The 18,846-nt window shown below is 36.1% G+C and overlaps 1 protein-coding gene across 1 annotated transcript; it reads left to right on the forward strand.

Moving 5' to 3' along the window:
* Positions 1 to 1,862: 1,862 nt before the first annotated feature.
* On the forward strand, positions 1,863 to 17,159 carry LOC129225973 (probable ATP-dependent RNA helicase DDX43). Its single transcript, XM_054860541.1, has 2 exons — positions 1,863 to 4,080; positions 17,035 to 17,159. Exon 1 carries the CDS (start codon positions 1,951 to 1,953, stop codon positions 3,994 to 3,996), a length of 2,046 nt encoding a protein of 681 aa, XP_054716516.1. The 5' UTR covers positions 1,863 to 1,950; the 3' UTR covers positions 3,997 to 4,080; positions 17,035 to 17,159.
* The last annotated feature ends 1,687 nt before the right edge of the window (positions 17,160 to 18,846 follow it).

An 18,846-nucleotide genomic window follows, 5' to 3' on the forward strand; every position in this document is an offset into this window, starting at 1 on the left:
AATAAAGTAAATTCTTTCTCGGTTAAACATTTTTCATTTTGTTCTACGATAATAAATTCAAGAAACTATTTTGCATACTGTCCATTCCAACTAAATGCTGCTGTAAAATATGATTAGTTAAATTAATTTAAGATTAAAAAAAACTCATATTCTTACAAATTCATACAAAACAATAAAAAATTTTACCTGGTATAACGTTATCCAATTTTGTTAATCCAGAGTTTTCTTGTTTATGCTTCCACCATTTAATACTTTTTTGAAAGAAATAAGGAAAACTAACATTATTTTGAGAAGCTCGAGAATACTACTAAGGGACGAATTAATTTCTGTAGCTGAAAGCAAACTAAGACACATTGCGTTAATAAATACTCAGAACAAACTGCCTGTGTTTACGTCAACAGACACCGTGGAGTGCAACGTGGCAATGTTTTAGTTGCATTCGCAGTTTTATAAATCACCGCAAGGTAGCGTATTCGAGCGCTGGAGTTCCGAATTTATTATCGTTAGTTATCGACTTATCGTTTCTTGTTTTTTGTAATGGCAACGAAAAAAATTTAGATAAAATGGAAGAAACTTTTTGATGAAAAATAGAAGTATTAAAAGCCTGTTGAAGGCAAAAAATTACTTCAACAGTTGTTTTTATTTAACTGGTTTCTAATTTATTCAAAAAAAATTTAAGAAAAATGTTTTCGAAAGCTGATAAATATTATTCGATTATCCGGGGAAATTATTGATTAAGCGGGGATCTTTAACATTGCGTCTATGGGGACATATTGGGTTCCGGGAGGTTTTATTCGTATAAGCGGGGTATTCGTTTATCTGTTAACTGATTAAACGGGGCTGACAGTATCAATATTTTCAAAGATTTTTAAATCACGCAGTTTGCCGCTTGTAAAATGAAATTGAAATTCTAGTTAAGCTCCGAACTATGTTTTGCACATCCAAGCACTAGTACATACTCTAAATTTTTTTTTAGCATTGAAGCAGTGAACTTTATGGCGCTGAAACAGATATTCATACTTTAAAAAAAAGTTTCAATTTCGAAATTTTGCCGCCCTAGGACACCGCTTACCCCAGGAGCCTTGAGTCCCTAGGGACTCTACAGGAGCCGGGAACGACCTGGGACATGCTCCTTTCAACTTTTCGTCAGCGGGTATTTTGATTAAGCTCTTAGTAACGCTAAATCAACTCCATTTTAATTAATGATCATTGTACTTATTTACTATTAGATATACAGTGAAGCACCGTTTATACGTTTTTAAAGGGACGGTATAAAAAAAGCGTACAAATGAACCAATTTTAAAAACGTATAATTGATAAAAGCGTGCAAAAGAGAAACGTATAAACGGTGCTGCACTGTATATCTAAATGTGTTTATACAAACGTATGACAGTGAAAAATGTAAAGAAAAGTGATAAATAAAAAGAAAATGCTGGTTTTCACCTATTTTCTAACAAGGAAATAAGACGCAAAGAAAGAACTTCGAACCAGATCAATCGTTTCATCATTTTTCTACAAAATTTCTGAGTTAAAAACCTTTAAAAGACTGATTTTTTGAACGGAAATTATGCTTTTTAAGCAGCAGAATACATTATGTTAATGAAGTCGGCGACCAAAGGACCTAGAGTCCCTATAGAAAAATGTTTTCATTTAGGGACTCTAAAAGGTTCTTCAGGTATATAAAATACCTGCAGTGACGTCATGTGTAAGGAAATTTGATTCACTTACGAAGTGGCACTCCAGATTTGGCTGTCCTACCTGAATGTTACTCAATCTTCAAACTGGAATCTGGCAACTGTTGATTTCACGCATGCGCATGGAATGGAATAAGTATCCGAGGATTGAGCAACGTGCAGCGGGCAAATTGACATTTCTTTTACGTTGTAGAGCAATAAGAATTACCTTCTAATTTGATTTTTAGTATTTAGGAGCTAACTTTTGTGCAAAGAGATGGATGACTGCTGGGATGAAGATAGCGATGAGAACTGCACAACAAACGGAAATTCCAATTCCCGATGGGAAAATAAAATGTATTCAGATTCTTATGTACAAGAACCCAAACGCAATGATGGAGCCGGATCCCAATGGGGTCGCGAAAGCTATTTTTCGGATAGATCCAGGACCCAAGAACAGCAAGCAGGCAATGCGGGTCGACAGTTTTCCCGCAATAACGATAGGAATAGTCGCTACAGTAATAATGAAGATTCTACAGAACTTCAAGTTGATTCAGTTCATGTCGGCAAAATAATTGGTCGTGGGGGTTCGAAAATTAAAGAGCTTCAAGAAGAAAGTGGCGCTCGAATCAAGGTAATTCAAGAAGACAGAAGTGCTAGTACAGCTTGTGTTCGTTTATTTGGCGCATCCGAAGCTTGTGAAAAAGCCAAACAGTTGATAGAGGAGCTAACTTCAGATTTTCGCAAATTTTCTACAGCGGAAACTCCGAAAGAAAACTACTCGTATACAAATAACACCAGCAACGGTTTTTGCAACTTTTCGTCTGCAGAGACTCCTCAAGAAAGCTATTCATATACAAATAGCAGTGGAGATCAAATTATTGATTGGGATTTACTTAATGCACGGTCTGAAGAAGCAAGGAAAAAGAAGCTTGCTGCTTTGCCTCGCATAATGAAGGACTTTTATCATGAAGACATAGTGATTTCCAAAATGACTCCTAAGGAGGTTGCTGCTTTTCGTGCAGCTAAGAATTCTATTTCTGTGCTCAAAGTAAAACCAGATGATCAGAGGAGCATTCCCAATCCAATTTCAGCTTTTGAGCATGCCTTCAAGCACTATCCCGAACTGCTTCGGGAACTCAAAAATCAAGGGTTTACTACTCCATCTCCTATTCAGTGTCAGGCATGGCCTATCATTATGAAAGGATATGATATGATTGGTATCGCTCAGACGGGAACTGGAAAAACCATATCTTTCTTATTTCCGGCCCTAGTTCATATTGTGGGGCAGGTGACTCCCAGGGAAAAACGCGTGGGGCCGAGCTGTCTCATTTTAGCTCCTACCCGTGAACTTGCTCAGCAGATTGAAACTGAAACCAAAAAATATTCTTATCATGGTATTAGCTGCGTTTGTGTTTACGGTGGCGGAAGTCGAAGAAACCAGATTGGATTCATTTCAAAAGGAGTCGACATCGTTATAGCCACTCCCGGACGTCTCAATGATTTAGTTATGAATAATATCATTAACGTTACCGGAGTGACCTATCTGGTTCTCGATGAAGCCGATCGAATGTTAGATTTGGGTTTTGAGCCTCAGATTCGTAAAATTCTGTTAGATGTCCGTCCGGATCGACAGACCATCATGACCAGTGCCACTTGGACAAGCAGCATCCAAGAACTAGCTGCGAAGTATATGACTGACCCTTTCAAAGTGAATGTTGGTGCTTTGAATTTGGCTGCTGTTCATTCAGTCACACAGGAAATTATATTTGCCGAGGACGATGACCGACGAGCGCTCATGAAAGAATTTCTTGACAACATGGGTCCCCAGGACAAAGCAATCGTTTTCGTCGAGCGAAAGAGCATAGCCGATGACATCTCTAGTGACCTGATCTTACGAGGTGTTGAATGCCAATCGATTCACGGAGATAGAGAACAATACGACCGAGAGCAGGCCCTCAACGATTTGAAAACTGGTTACGTTAGAATATTGATTGCTACTGACGTTGCCTCTCGTGGTTTGGACATAAAAGATATCACTCATATTTTTAATATGTATTTTCCACGCAATATTGAAGAATACGTGCATCGTGTTGGTAGAACTGGAAGAGCTGGTAGGAAAGGAACTGCTATTTCAATTTTCACAAGGCAAGACTGGATGCATGCCGAACCTTTGATTAAAATTCTTGAAGAGGCTGATCAGTTTGTTCCCGATGAGTTGTATAATATGGCTGATCGATATCGAGCTTGGAAACGTAAAAAGGATGCCGAAGATGCTGCATGTGGTGGCCGACGTTTCCGAGGAAAGCCTCGTAGATTTTAATCCCTGGATGGCGAGTTGGAGTGTTGAAGTCAAATCTTTGACTTTGCAACTTCTGGTCCTGGGTGGATGTTGCTACTTAAGAAGGTAACTTGTGTTTTTGTTTCTTTTAATGTGGTGTTTCTCCAATTGTTTTTAAAAAGTGATTTGGTTAACTTAGCATTTAAACCTAACAATGTTGCCAAAATCAATATTGCTGAAACTTAAAAGTTATATTATATCAAGCTAGATTATAGATTTCATTGAAATGAAAAATATGTATTTCAAATACAGTAGAGTCTCAAAAGTCCTATGTTCCGCTTAATTCGAGGTGCTTTGTTGATATTTTAAGGTATATATGTTACAAGCAAAACATTTTAATCTGAAAATCGAAATAGTTTGCTATGCTTAGAACATAGATTAAGGTAATAAAAAAATACTGAAAGGTTTATGTCAATAACATGACGTGAAAAACTCATTGACTATTAGAGATGGATTAAGATATGCTTTGGAGAAAGTAGGAAGTAGATTTATACAATAAATGACTTGAAATTAAAACTTTGTTTTGCCTCAAAGAACAAATAAGTAGCTCTTTTGGAATACCTGATTGCAATTAAAAAGGGGAGTGCAAAACTTGACGTTGTACGATTTGTATAGTATATACAAAATTTTATCCTTCTATGAAAAAAAAATTTTGTATTATATGAGGTACATTAGTAAGCTCACGTACATAGACACAAATGTCACGACAAAACTCATTAAAAAATCTTCTAGGACTATCAAAGGGCATTTTTTGGTTTCCTGCATATCTACACACAAGTACGTTTAGACATAAAGAAAAAATAATCAAAATTCTTTTAAGGTTAATTGAAACATATTCAGGGGTCGATCCAGGTTTTATTTTTTGGGTCCCCATTTTGTGAAAAGGCAAAAGATTTTTGTGAAATTTCGTTATTTTTGTGAAAAAGCAAAATATTTTTGTGAATTTTCTTTATTTTTGTAAAAAAGACCTTCTCGTGATTTTTTTCTTGGAAAAGATTACATTAAAGCATTTTTAGCTGTCGTATCGTTATAGAAAAGCCCTAGACAGGTTTCAGGGGTGATTGCAAGTTCTTGAAGAATACCTGAAAGCTGTCAAGAGAAAATGCGCTGGGGGAGGGAGGAAGTAAGACCCTTAACATTTTATTCGTAATTTGACACATACATTACATTTATTGCTTTTTACAAATATACATATGCAAGGCACACTTTCTTAAGGTGAAAGTCTCACAACAGATTTCCTGTTTGCCCCTCTCAAATACTTTAAGAGCAATGAAAATTGCACATGCTGCTGAACGTAATGATAACTCCTAATAAATACAAAATGAACAGACTCAAAGATATCACATATTTCTTAACACAGAAGTGAAATACTCATTAAAGATTCCATGTATGTGTTTGAAAAACTTAAAAGTAATTAAAACCCAAAATAATACTGCACCAGCATTCAGCGTTTAATTTTTTGACTTTTGACGTTCTTGCAGAGTAGGTATTTCGTTTAAAACTTTGCAATTTAATGATGTTAATAAATATATAAGAAATTTTATTTGTTTGCCTCTTAACAAGGTACAGTAAACATCAAAAATGCGAAAAATTCGTGGAACAAATCTGATATACCCCCCTCTTGGCGACTTTTTCCTGTTGGCGCCAAAAAAGCGTCGCCAAGAAAACTATGTATGACGTCATATGTCATACATCGTTCTTAGCGATGCTTTTTTAGCGCCAACAGGAAAAATTCAAATTATGTCATTAATTATTTAATGAAATTAATGCATTAATTTTTTTCCGTTGTTTCTCCGGGATACGAGCCCTCGGTCTCATAGTACTTTCGTAATGAGACCCCTGCCTCGGTCTCATTACGAAAGTACTATGAGACCTCGGGCTCGCCAGGTTATCCCTCCGACTTTTAATATACATCACAGTCGGATATAAGTCACAGATCTCCTCCGTTCAGTATACAATAAAGTCTCAGATTTTATGTGAAATTAACACCATTCTTGTGCTACAAAAATGCCAACCAGACCAAAATACAAACTACCAGAAACACAATAATTCAAAATATGTTCACTTACCTTTTTTACTTTTCTTTTACTTCCTCACGTGAGGCAGTGCAAATATGTTCCGCTCTTAGGAATATTTGTTCGGATTTTAATTCAATGTAATTTAATATTTCTTCATTAATATAATTTCGCCAATCGGCTAAAGTTTGTGATGAAAAAAAATATTGACTTTCAATATCAGCAGTTTTGGTCCCAATTAAAATCTCATATGTTATCAAAAAAATCTCCTCTATTTTCAACTTGCTAGAACTAAACCATGACCCACTCCTGATCGTTGCTTCTTTTCCACAAACAACACCCCCAATAACCTTTCTACAAAAAAAATTAACCCATCTGAACATTTTTTAGTTTTTTTCATTTTCATAACAGAATTACATCTAGAACATAACATTTCATTCTTAAGTAAACCAATTTCCCTTAAAAATTCTAAAAAAACCTCTTTATTTTCAATTAGTTTAAATATAAAAAATCTATTTAGGACTCCGGTACGTCCAAACGTTGGACGACCTGACGAAAAAGAAAAAGAAGATTCATTCAAAAATTTCAATTGATACATTTGGACAACATCACAAACCGAACTCATAATTAAAATAGAAAATTCAACTAAATTAACATTAAAAAACAACAAGAAAAAGAATACTCTAAAATAAAGTTTGAATTGAAACTTTATTTTAGAGTATTCAACTTAAAATCTCCCTAAGAGCGAAACATATGAGCACCTACCTCCTACCACACATACACGTGCAAAAAGACAAACTTCGAGAAACTACTTTCCAGCGTTCAAGTTGCAAAACCAGGGTTGCCAAGTTATCGCCTTATTGGCAATTTTCGTATCGAGCGAAAAATTAAAATCTCGCCAAGAGGGGGGCATATCAGAGGAGAGCCAAATTCGTTTACCATGGCGGATGTAAGGAAATCAAGATCTTCAAAAGAAATAAAAATATAAAAACAGCATGTAAAATAATTTTATTTTAAGTAAAGTTATTTTAGAATTGGATTTTGAAACTCAACACAAATTAATACTAAATATATATTGCGTAATCAAAGTAAAATTTAGGATTTTCCTGAAAACAAGCTACCAATCACAAGTGTCCCTCTCCCGTCCCCCCTCTGACGCTCTGAAGCAAAAACACCTCACGCAGCAAGCAAAAAGATAAGATGGGGGAAGGTGGAAGAGGCTCCCGCGTAGATGCGTACACATTTGCGGTTAAAAAATATTGTGAAAAGGCTGCCTTTTTATAAATTTTTGTGAAGGGGCTGCTTTTACGACGCGGAATTTTGTGAATGGGGCCGCTTTTGCGATGGGGAATTTTGTGAATGGGGCCGCTTTTGCCATGCGGAATTTTGTGAAGGGGCCGCAAAGCGGCCCCAATTTGGCGCTGGATCGACCCCTGATATTTATGTTGAAATTTGAAAATTTTTCGAGGAGACACACACACTATGGTTTCTTTTCATAGCATAACGAAGTAAACAGTGGATGTCCTTATGTAGTCCAAATAACTTTTCAGAAAATCCGAGGTGGAGCGAGCCCCAATTACCTTGGATTTTCGAGACTACTGTAATTAGATTAAGCTGTGAAATTATAACATAATCCACCAAGTAGAAAATTATTAAATATTTAGTAATTCTATTAAAATGTAAAAAGAATATAAATGTTTAATTAGGCACTTTAATTATGAATTAAATCTGTTACATTACTAATAATTTTATGAATATAAAACAAGTAAAAGGGAATATTATATTACTTTGTTATGTTAATGAGGTATTATACATTATAAAATATAGTAAATAACTTTTTGGTTATTTTTAATAATGAGTAAACTAAACAAAATTACTATGATTAATATACTTTATTCTGTAGTTAAAAAAATACACTCGATAACAAAAAAATCGACGCACCAAAAAGGAGTGATCCGATGGAGACGAAAATTGGTGGATAGGGAGGCAATGCACAGAATAGTAAATGATTAAATTCTTTGAAGAATTTATGTCAGAGTTACAGTAACAATATCAATAAGGTATTGACCCGCCTCTAGCCTGGATACAAGCTGAAGTGTGGCATGGAAAAACTGATAAAGCTTCCGGAGGATGTCCTGCGGTATTTCCGGCCAAATTCGCTCCAATTCTCGGACGAGTTTATCAACATTCCTTCCCAGATGCAATCGTCATCCCATCATATCCCAGACATACTCGATGGGAGAGAGATCTGGCAGGCCACGGAAGAGTTTGCCAAGCTTGCAGACAGGTCATAGCAACACGTGCCGTATGTTATCTGGCATTGTCCCGCTGAAAACCAGCCGAGGGTACTGCAAAAGGAACGGCAGCAAAACAGGTCTTAGGATGTCGTCAAAGTACCACTGTGCAGTAAGTGTGCCTCTAATTACGACCAAAGGAGTCCAGTTATCTAAGGAAATGACATCCCGGTCCATAATGCCTTGTTGAGGGTCAGTGTGGCGTGTAAAAGTGAAACTAGGATCCCCCCCCCCCCCCCCTCTGCCCTGGGTGTCTCCAAACGTGTCTTCGATGATCGTCATGACACAGTTGGAAGCAGGATTCGTCGCTAAAGACTATACGTCCCCAGTCAGCACCATTCCAACCTGATTGAGCCATGCACCACTAATCTGGCTCTGCAGTGTGTAGGCATCAGTGGCAGGTGGCGTAACGGTCGGCACGAGCGTAGATTTCGTTGTCCCAACCGTCTGTAAATGGTCATGAATGGGCTGAATGTCTGATGGTTCATAGAGATGAAGAAAACGCTGTGACAGCTGATCGGACAATCTCTCTGTCATGACGATCTGTTGTGACCCTAGGTCGATTGTTACCATCCTTAGATGAACTCTGCCATTTTGTACCCATCCCCCTTACCAGCATCTTCGAATCACCGCATCACTTCGACTCATATGACAAACGATTCTCTGATTTGACCAACTGGCCTCTTTCAGTACAAACGCTTTTAAACGCTGACATTTGCTCGTAATGAGCACGAACCATGCGGCGAGGCATTTTTAAGTTGTTGAAAGGTAATCTGAATCGCAATCAAACCGAACATTATAACAGCTGTTGAAGAACATCTGCTGGATGCGCTGGAGATTAAACTATTCATTCATCGGACACCAAATTTTAATCATTTGCATATCTGGTCAAAACACTCATGCATACAAAATTTTAGAGCAGTCAGACAATTGCTACTTAGTGCGTCGATTTTTCTGTTATATAGAGTAAATATCTGATATATATCGAGATAAAAATCATGATATATATCGACGAACCCTGGAAAGAGCTAATGTGGCATGGCAGCAAAAGAAAAATTGTATGTTCCATTCAGTGGTACCCCTGCATGGGGGGTCACTGATATCCCAAACATTTCTTCATCAGGCAAATTTTGTCTGACGATTCGGCAAAAGTTGGAGTTCTATTCAGCAAAATTTAGATCTTCCGTCCTCACAAGAATTGTGCTTATTGCTGTTTTCAATTGAAAATGATTTATTAAGTTAATATGCTATATTAAATCTTTAAACTTTATGTTTTTGGATAATATTAATTACTATAGTTGTAACAGAAGTTGTTTGCATAATGCGGTTCAATAGATCCTGCAAATGGGGCACGTCGGTCCACTTAACAGGGTTTTGTTGGAAAACTTTAGCAGAGGGTGCGTTTAAAAAGCCTAACGAAACTCACTGGCTTAACGAACGATCTCTTCGGTTTTTCATTACCCGTGTTCACTTTTTGAACGATCAGTTAAAATTAAAGATGGCGGACGGTAGGTTAAATCAGGGCTTCGCAACTGGTGTGCCGCGGCACACTAGTGCGCCGTGACAAGGAACCCAGTGTGCCGCGGTATTTTCGTAGTTTTTTAAAGGAAAGAGCTTTGATGTATTTTGTTTTAATGTTACGACCGAACAGCGTTTGTATCGTCCTGCAACTTCTCAATTCATCCTGTCGATCATGTGCAATTAGACATACCCAACAAGGGGAGAGGCAAGATTTGCTGCTCCCCCTCCTCTTTTAAACTTCTTGTAATCCTATTACAGTTTTTGAAAAGAGACTCTAATTTCCACATAAATCAACTAATTATACAGAATTTTTTCTAAATCTTTCGCAAACGAGAGTATCGCCCCCCCCCCCCCAGGCAGGGATCGTGCCTTCTCGCCCAGAATTTCAGCCCCAGCTTTATCTTTTGTTTTCCTCTTTTCCAGTTCCGATACTAATTTCATTTTATCGTAGTATCTTAAAGCTCGATTCTGAGACTTAGCAAAATAGAAATTAAAACCATACACTGTTTCCTCCATCGTGAAGCTGTCATGGCGCCAGCTGAGCTGAAGTCGTGAAAATCATGAATTTCATGAAATTGAGGCCGTTTAATTCTTGCCTTTTCTCCGTACTTTTTGAAGAAAGGGGGGGGGGGCAGATCTGCACTCCCTACTTCTTTATACAGAGATTCGCTGGCTTTCATGCGGTAAGGTACTTCACATAATTTTTGAATTGAGGGACGGGGTACGACAGTTTTTTATTTTAAAAAAAGAAATGCAGTACGCCAGTTAGTTGCAAGACAAATATTGACTGGAAAAACTAGCGTACATGGCTGACATTTTTGAACACCTTAACGAGTTGAATCGGAAAATGCAAGGACATGAAGAGAATTTGAGTTACATGTATGGACAAGTTAAACGAGTTCACGTCAAAAATTCTGCTGTGGAGTGGAGAGAGGAAGTAGATCGTGGCTCATTGGACATGTTGAAATGGATCGTCAACATGGTATGAAGGAAATGGCAATGAAGAAAAGCTGATAAATGGGGTGGCAGAGCATTTAGTCCTATTTTAGGACAAATTCAAGCACTATTTCAAGAATACTAACATATAACAGTATGACTGGATTCGCGATCCATTCGCTTCATCTGCGGATGCATCAGTTAAATACTTTTCTTTGAATGCACGAAAAAGCATTTATGGACCTTAAGAGCGGCCGTAGTCTTAACTAAGCAAAGTGCCTCTGGACGAATTTTGGTTGCTGGTTCAAAATGAGTATCCCTCCATCTCTTGTCTTGATATTGATGTGCTGCTACCATTTTCAACTACATATCTTTGCGAACTCAGCTTCTCAATCCTCACACCTATAAAAAAAAAACAGCTAGAGATCACTTCTAAAGAGCCTGATCAAGAACTTCATGTCCAACATAGAGCCGAGCATCAAACGACTTTGCTCCTCAAGGCAGGCTCAAGTGTCTCATTATTGTCAAACGGAAATTAGGTGTTTGGTTATAATTTCTTGCTTGCTTCTTTCTTGAAATATTATTCAATAAATCGTTTAACTGCAGTGAGCACTTTAATGACATGTTTGACCGAAATGTTTTGAAACATATGAAAAATAATTTTCTGTAAAATCTGATATAGGTAGTTTTGTTGTTTATTATCAACCTCAATACATTAGAAATATTTCTAATTTCTAAATAAATTTATATACTCTACGTTAGTTATAATTGTTTTATTTATATGAAAAAAGTCCCCACCCCCTCCCCGTCTTTTTCAGGGTTGGCCGAATTGGACCCAATGGTTTTTTTTGAAAAAAACCATTTAAAAAAAAAACATTATTTTGCCCACTTTTGGGTTTTTTTAATTTTCTAAGAATTTTTTTTTTTTTAAATAATTAATTTAAATACTTTCACAATTTAAACTTCTTTCTTATTTGTTCTTCACCGCAGACAATGAACATAAAAAATGAATTTTGAACTTGAATAGTATTTCTTAACTCTTAACGGCATTAAAAAAATACTTCAAAGATTTTAAATAAATGTATTTAACTTTTTTCATTAACTGGTCAATAAATAACTCAAATTATCTCGACCAAGTCCTGTCACATCTGATTTTTTCAATATGTGTACAGAGGAAACGAATCTAGTTAAAAGGCTTTCATGTGAATTATTTTCTACTAACCAACACATCACAAATCTCGAATAAACACAAGGTATATTTTTTTAGAAATAAACAGATTTTTCAAAAGGTCGACAGAAAACAGAACAGGTAAAGTATTTTCATTATCTTACGAAAAAGTTGAATATTTCTAATTCTGTACACAGAAATAGAAAAACAGGCAGCATAAAATTCAAAGAAATGTCTTGATTAAGCTGGAATTCAGTAAAAAGGGATTTAAACTACTTGAGGTTCTATAGTAGTTTTGCATAACAAAATGAAATACAATGAAGTAAAATGCAAAAAAAAAAAACGTAGTAATTAAAAACGAACAATAGATTTTATCACTCGAGAAGTAACTTTGCCTTAACTGTTGGTAATAATGAAAATTAAAAAACTTGAAACTTCACCATACTTAAGTTTTTTCGTCTTTCATACTTTTCTTCAGAGAATGCTGAATTTTAACTAGTTTTCCAGCTTTTTTCCCCTGAAGACAATTTTTGCACTTTGTCCATATACTTACGCTACAATATGCTACAAGTACCCCACATTTTCCCTAAAAAAAAAGACAAAAAAAACCCACATTTCTTTTAAAAAACCCAACTTTAGTTGGGTTTTTTTGGGGTTTTATTTAAAAAAAAACCCTGGGTCCATGGGCTTTTTTAAAAAAACCCGGGTTTTTGCCAACCCTGGTCTTTTTACCACTGAATGATAAAAACATTTCTATATTACCATTGCGAAATTAAGTTCAGTGTGCTCCGTTGATCTAGAAATTTCTTAAGTGTGCCACAAAGTAAAAAAGGTTGAGAAGCACTGGGTTAAATGACGACACAGATCATTGCTTTTTCAGAGGATATGTATTTTGAAGTTAGTGATGAAAAAAAGACGAGATGATTCTTCTTTTGAATAAAATAAAAAGGGGAAAATAAATTTTCAGATTCCTTTCAACTAAATTTCATCTTAATTAAGATAATTTTTTAGATTCCATCATTGTTTCTTAGCACAGAACAACAAATAGTACTTTTTTTAGGAAAGAAAAAAAAAATAATCCCACACATTCTATTTTCTGCCCTACTGTTTGCAAATATTGTTAATTGTATAGGATTGTAAAAAATGTATAGAAAACAGTCTCTTGTTTCTCTTAAATTGACGTATCCCCGGTATATGCAGAAAAAGTCACACCGACTCTTTTTGGATAGAAAACATTTCACTATAAATCTACAAACTTTTATAAAATCAGATATGACCTGACTTAAACAAGGTATTTTGAATTATTTCTTGATGAGTTACAGGAAAATGCAAAATGTGTTTTTGATTTAAAATTTCCGATCTCCGACAACATTTTTCCCCCGTTGGGAAAAAGTAAAGTACAATGCATCAGTAAAGGCTAGTAAAATTCACAATGCATTATTATTATTTTGTGTCATAGTTGTCTAGAGCAAATGAATAATTAAAGTATGAAGTATTTATTTCGATTTCTTTTACTGAAATTTTCTCAACCCTGCAAACCCTGGTGTTTTATCACAACAAAATTTCATATGCTCACCAATAAACTCATTATAAACCGCGCATATATCGCATTATTTAAAACATAAGCATTGCATGCACTGGGCGCCGCCATGTTTTCTAACTGAGCAAATCACCTCTTTCCTTCGTGAGCTTCGTTAAGAATTTCGCTTCACGAAACTAACAGAGTTTCACTTTCTGAACGACCAGTTAGCTAACGCGTTCTCTTTTTGGTTAACGTTCGGTTAACTCTTTTCACTCGTTAAACGTGTTCGACTTTATGAACTCACCCAAAGTTAAACAAATCAACACTTTCAAAAAAACCAGAGGTGAATCTCCCAACATTTTTCCATTTCATTTTCAATGGCAACGTTCTTCTATATGTTTCATATCTGTATCGTTTAACATCCTCTATGGATCTCCTATATATATATCCATCTCCTTCTTGGGTGCCCAATGTCTTCCTACTAAATGTGATTGCGATCTGGCGTCAACTGAGGATTTGTATAGGTAACATACATTATATACAGTTCACTCCCGATTATTCGCGGAATAGGGTGGCACAGTAACCGCGGATAAGCGTAAAGGAAAACCGTGAACAATCTGAATAATGGTTAAAAAGCGATACTACTGTATACAATAGCTAAAAAAAAGAATAACACTCACACATACATTTAAGTTATAGCTTAAAACATATATACATATCGTCGCCTCAGAGCAACAGTAGGATATCTTAATTTTATTCCTGTGATTAGATGTCTTACTGTTGCTCTGAGGTAGGGATATGTCGTACATGAACAAACAGGTCAAAAAGAGCAAATCCTTAAAATGAACTGATCCATTCGTTCACGCAAAAAATGAATGACCTTCTTTTGAACGATGAGCAGTATGGAACATTGTATTAATGTACACTGTTAAAACTACAGGTTGCGTTTGGCACCTTTCAGGGGTGAAACGCTTGTTCACCAGCGACACCCGAAAGAGAGCCGAAATTGCACCTTTAGCAGGGGTGAAAAACTGGCTCCCTTCACCTAACGTGCACCGTAGGTGAAAGGTGGTACCCTAGGTGAGAAAAATGGCACTTTTATTGCTTCCTATAGAGATTCCCCCCCCCCCCCCGGATGTGTGAGTTTTTAAATACAATTGTGTTTTATTTATTTTGATTTATATATACGAAGGCATTTGATCACATTTCAACTTTCGAACATAGTTTAGAAGTGTTCATGACTTTGATTTGTCTGTTCGTGCACTAACTTTCTTGCATTCACACTTGGACTGCTCAGTAATTAATATGTTGTTGACAGCTTTTACTGCATGATCCGTACTGAAAATGAACAGGGGTATTTATCAATCATTTGCAGGAACAACCAGAAATATTAGGTAACATTAGATTAGAATCATGGGAAAATAAAAGCGTTTCATTAACGCTTAAAATTTTAATCGAGCGTAACATATCAATACTTACTATAAGATTCGATATTTGAGTATCCCTATGCTCACAAGATAAATACTAATTTAAAAGCCCTTCTTTCCAATGTCAAGTTTTCTGTCAGATTAAAAATAAAAACGAGTAGATAACTACATTCGCCTCATGCAATAATGCCTATGAAAGATACGTTAACCAAAACACGATGTGAAACTCATGAGTCACCCTGAGTGAGAGAGATTTCTTTTTACGTGTTTTTTTTTCCTCCGCCTTTGCTGCTCTGTTCGTTTTTACTATGTATTTATTTCATTGGGAAGAAATATACATTGGTATATAGGCTGCTCACGTCGCGTCGATGCATTTTTATTCCAGAATTAGCTATTCAATTATCAGCTGATTTAAAGTTTTTATTTTTAATGTTGTTGTTGTTCAAGATAGTACTTATAGATAGTTTTAGGTAACAGTTTTGCAGGATATAAATAGCAAGATATTAAATATTTAATAAGGTAAACGGAACAATAAGCAGTTGTCAACATACTTTAAACACTTTAAATATGTTCGAAAGCTCTAAGAGCTACAATATGATCAAATGCTTTTACTTACGCGAGGTTTCGAAGATTAATCCACGAAATTTTCACTTTTGTACTTCATTCAATGTGAAAGTAAATTTCGTTGCAACTTCCTTCGTTCGCCATTCAAACTGAAGTTGTCGTTGGAGTTGTCAGGGCGCCTGCGCAACGAGTCTCTCTCCTATTGAATGGTCTTTTAGTACTTGAGTTAACGTTGTTCACCCACTGAGGAACCAAAAGCACCTTAACGACACTTCCTAACCTCTGTTGCACCCTGAGTCACCGTTTTTTCACCCTAGTGTGAAATTCTTTACCCTTGTGGCACTTCTGGTTTTAACAGTGTACTTGTAATAAAATCGAACTTGTTTGGGCCATTAACAAAATGTTTGGACTTTCCACTTCTTGTCCCACACACCTGCTCAAATCCTACTCACACTTTCTGTCGCCAAAATTATTTCTAAATGCCTTTTATCACTTTTCTTGCGTACCTTTTGTCTTCTATATTATAATATCCCTATCAACTACCTACATTGATTTGGCTTTATTTTTAACTTGGTGTCAGACTTCAAGTTGCTTTTTTAACATTCAATATCCGGAGATTTTCAATAAGGATTATTACTGTCTAATTTTTTCCCCTATTTCAAAAAAGTGTTTTGTTTTTTCTGTTCTCATTGGTACTAAGGAATAACTTTGAACTCCCTAGTATTAAAGTGAGCCTGTTTTTTTTAATTAAGACTCCGGCTGAGCTACCAATATATTTGTAGATACTTTTTCCGCTTTACATCGTCTATTAGTATTAGTAATACTACTAGCTGCGTCACCAGGCTTTGCGCAGTCTACCACGAAAATAAAATTTCTGTCAAGTGACCCGTATTCAACAATCAGGCTTGAACAAAAAAAATCAGTAACATTTTGTAGCAGATTGCGGAAAAATAACCAAAAAGGAAACACTTTAACTCCCTCGATTATAAGAAAAGCCTTTAAAACAAAAGCCAGAATTTTATTTGTTCATACTCGAGAAAAAAAGTGGCACCTGATCTTTCATTTAATGATTTTCTTCCCGATCAAGTCCTCAAGTCGATCTTAGTGTTCAACGAACTTGTTAAGTAGATCTTTAGTTTGTTTAGGTTGCCGACCGCTGGTCTAACTCTTTGCACATTCATTGTTGAACCAGATTGGATTGACGCACTGCTAATTTAACAATAGTGTGAAAAAAGTAGATTAAAACAGCAGCAACCCTGGACTGGTGTTGTAGATTGGAGCAGTATCAATGCATCGGTTTAGAGAAAAATCCTAAATCGGTTTTTGGCGATGCATCTCCCAGCCCCACTACATATGCATTCAAATCTAAACAGAATAGGCAAATCCATCTACTATGAGCGAATGCGGTCAACTCTTACAGTTATTCTCACATGTAACAAATTATCTCATGGTTTGGCAGTCAACTGATATAAGAGGTTTTTTTTTGAGTTCAATGAATTATATTATTTACTAATGTGTATAAAATGGTACTGTCTTTGATGTTACTTCTAAGTTCGAAACTTTTTCTCTTTAGCTAAAGAAATTCTGCTGTTTAAGGGTGATGTTACGTAATTGCTGTTGGATTTCGAAGTCTTTCATTTCATTATACCGAAAATTTTCTACATCAAAAGATATTTGAGATGTACAGTTATGTTTTTGTAATAAAGTATGTTTGCTTCTTTTTAAATGACTCATTTGTTGAATATTTAAAAAATAAAATTGTCACGTAGAGTTAATTCTGATTCTTTCTTAACAGGCACTTTAAATCTTAATGAACCCAATCAAATTGCGAAGCATATTTCACGGGTTGGTAAGTGGCAGGGCGCTGAGCCCACTAGTAACTAAAGAAAAGGTTTGAACCTTTTTGCTGCACTGGATCCTGGAGGGGTTTTTTTTTAAATATTTTAATGAAATTATTTTCGAAAATCTAAGAAAACATAAATTGTGAAAGAGTCAAAAATCCAGATTGTGTTGTCAAGGCACATTGGGCTAGTCTCAATAATTTTAATAGAGCTTGACGACATAGGATCGGTTAGAAAGTGCAGAGTAATAAGAGGCACGTTCCTGCTTATCCTTTCTATTACAAAATGATAGCAAACAATTGCAAATCATACACATGATGTTTGCACTTTTAAGATCTGCCATCACTTGGTGCTCAATTTTTATCAACATTTTACTTACATTTATGACCAACTAGGCTCCTGTAGTCCTACAAATCCTGTAATGAAATTATAGTGCAGCTCTGGCTAATTGAGCTGTGACCCTGACTTTGTTTACCTGTTTTAGGGGAGCTTGGTGAAAAATAGACATGTTATTGGCTTGGATTTTAGTTGGAATATTTTTGAAAAACTACTAAGAAAGTTTCTCAACTCAACTTAGCGCCAATTACCCCTCCCTATTTTTCGAAACAGAGGTAACATTGTAAGAGTCGGAGCTCAGCTTCTCAGAGCCTCACAATACATGGCACAGTTATATTGAACAAATTTTATTGGTTTAGTAGTGCTGGGTAACTGGTTGTGTTCAATGAGCGAGCGGTAGCTCGCCGGTGGGTTGATCTAGAGCCGCTATATAGACAGGCCGACGCATCAGCTTAAGTTTAGCCATTTTGGATCGGATTTTTCATTGTTGCACTGCTTTTGGGTTACCACAGAAAGTTTCGGATTTCGCCAAATTTGCAGAAAATAATATTTTATTTTATAAACAACTCACGTGCCGCTAATAATTGCTTGCACTAAACAATCACCAACGCGATAACTTGCCAGAAAAGACAACCACTTAAACACGCGCTCCGATCCAAAAAGGCTGATCTTAAGCTGATGCGTCGGCTCGTATATATAGGGGCCTTAGGTTGATCACATGACAAATAATGACGTTATTTGCTGTCACGTGATTAACCGACCGGTCGCGCTTGTCGAACGCAAGCTTTCGTTAGTCTTCAACTTATTTTTTAATGGTCTTATCGGGGGAGGGGGGACTGCCCCCTCACTTTAAATTCTATCGCCCCTCCACTTTTCTAAGTTTAAAATTAATGAAGAATTGTCTTAAAAAAATAGTCTACTGTGGCTATCTCTATTTTTACGATCGCTTCCCGAATTTTTTGGAGGTCATTTATTCAATAAGTAACGTTTAACTTCTTTCAGTTCTATTCAGTCGCCGTTTTTTACCACTAAAGTTCACCAAGGAAATTCCTGGGATGAACACTTGAACAGGAATAATGCAGAATACACAAACTGAATAAAGGGGGGGGGGTGCAATTTATCGCTTTTCCTTCAGAAATAAAGAAATTATGCTTAAAATTTCATCTATCCTCATTGCTTTAGACACAAATGTGCTTAAAACTTTTCTA

Source organism: Uloborus diversus, chromosome 7 (assembly GCF_026930045.1).
Source record: "Uloborus diversus isolate 005 chromosome 7, Udiv.v.3.1, whole genome shotgun sequence".
NCBI classification, from domain to species: Eukaryota; Metazoa; Arthropoda; class Arachnida; order Araneae; family Uloboridae; genus Uloborus; species Uloborus diversus.

What these genes read in the sequence shown, in the direction of transcription:
- LOC129225973 (XM_054860541.1), top strand. Translation starts at nt 1,951, where the DNA reads ATGGATGACTGCTGGGATGAAGATAGCGATGAGAACTGCACAACAAAC.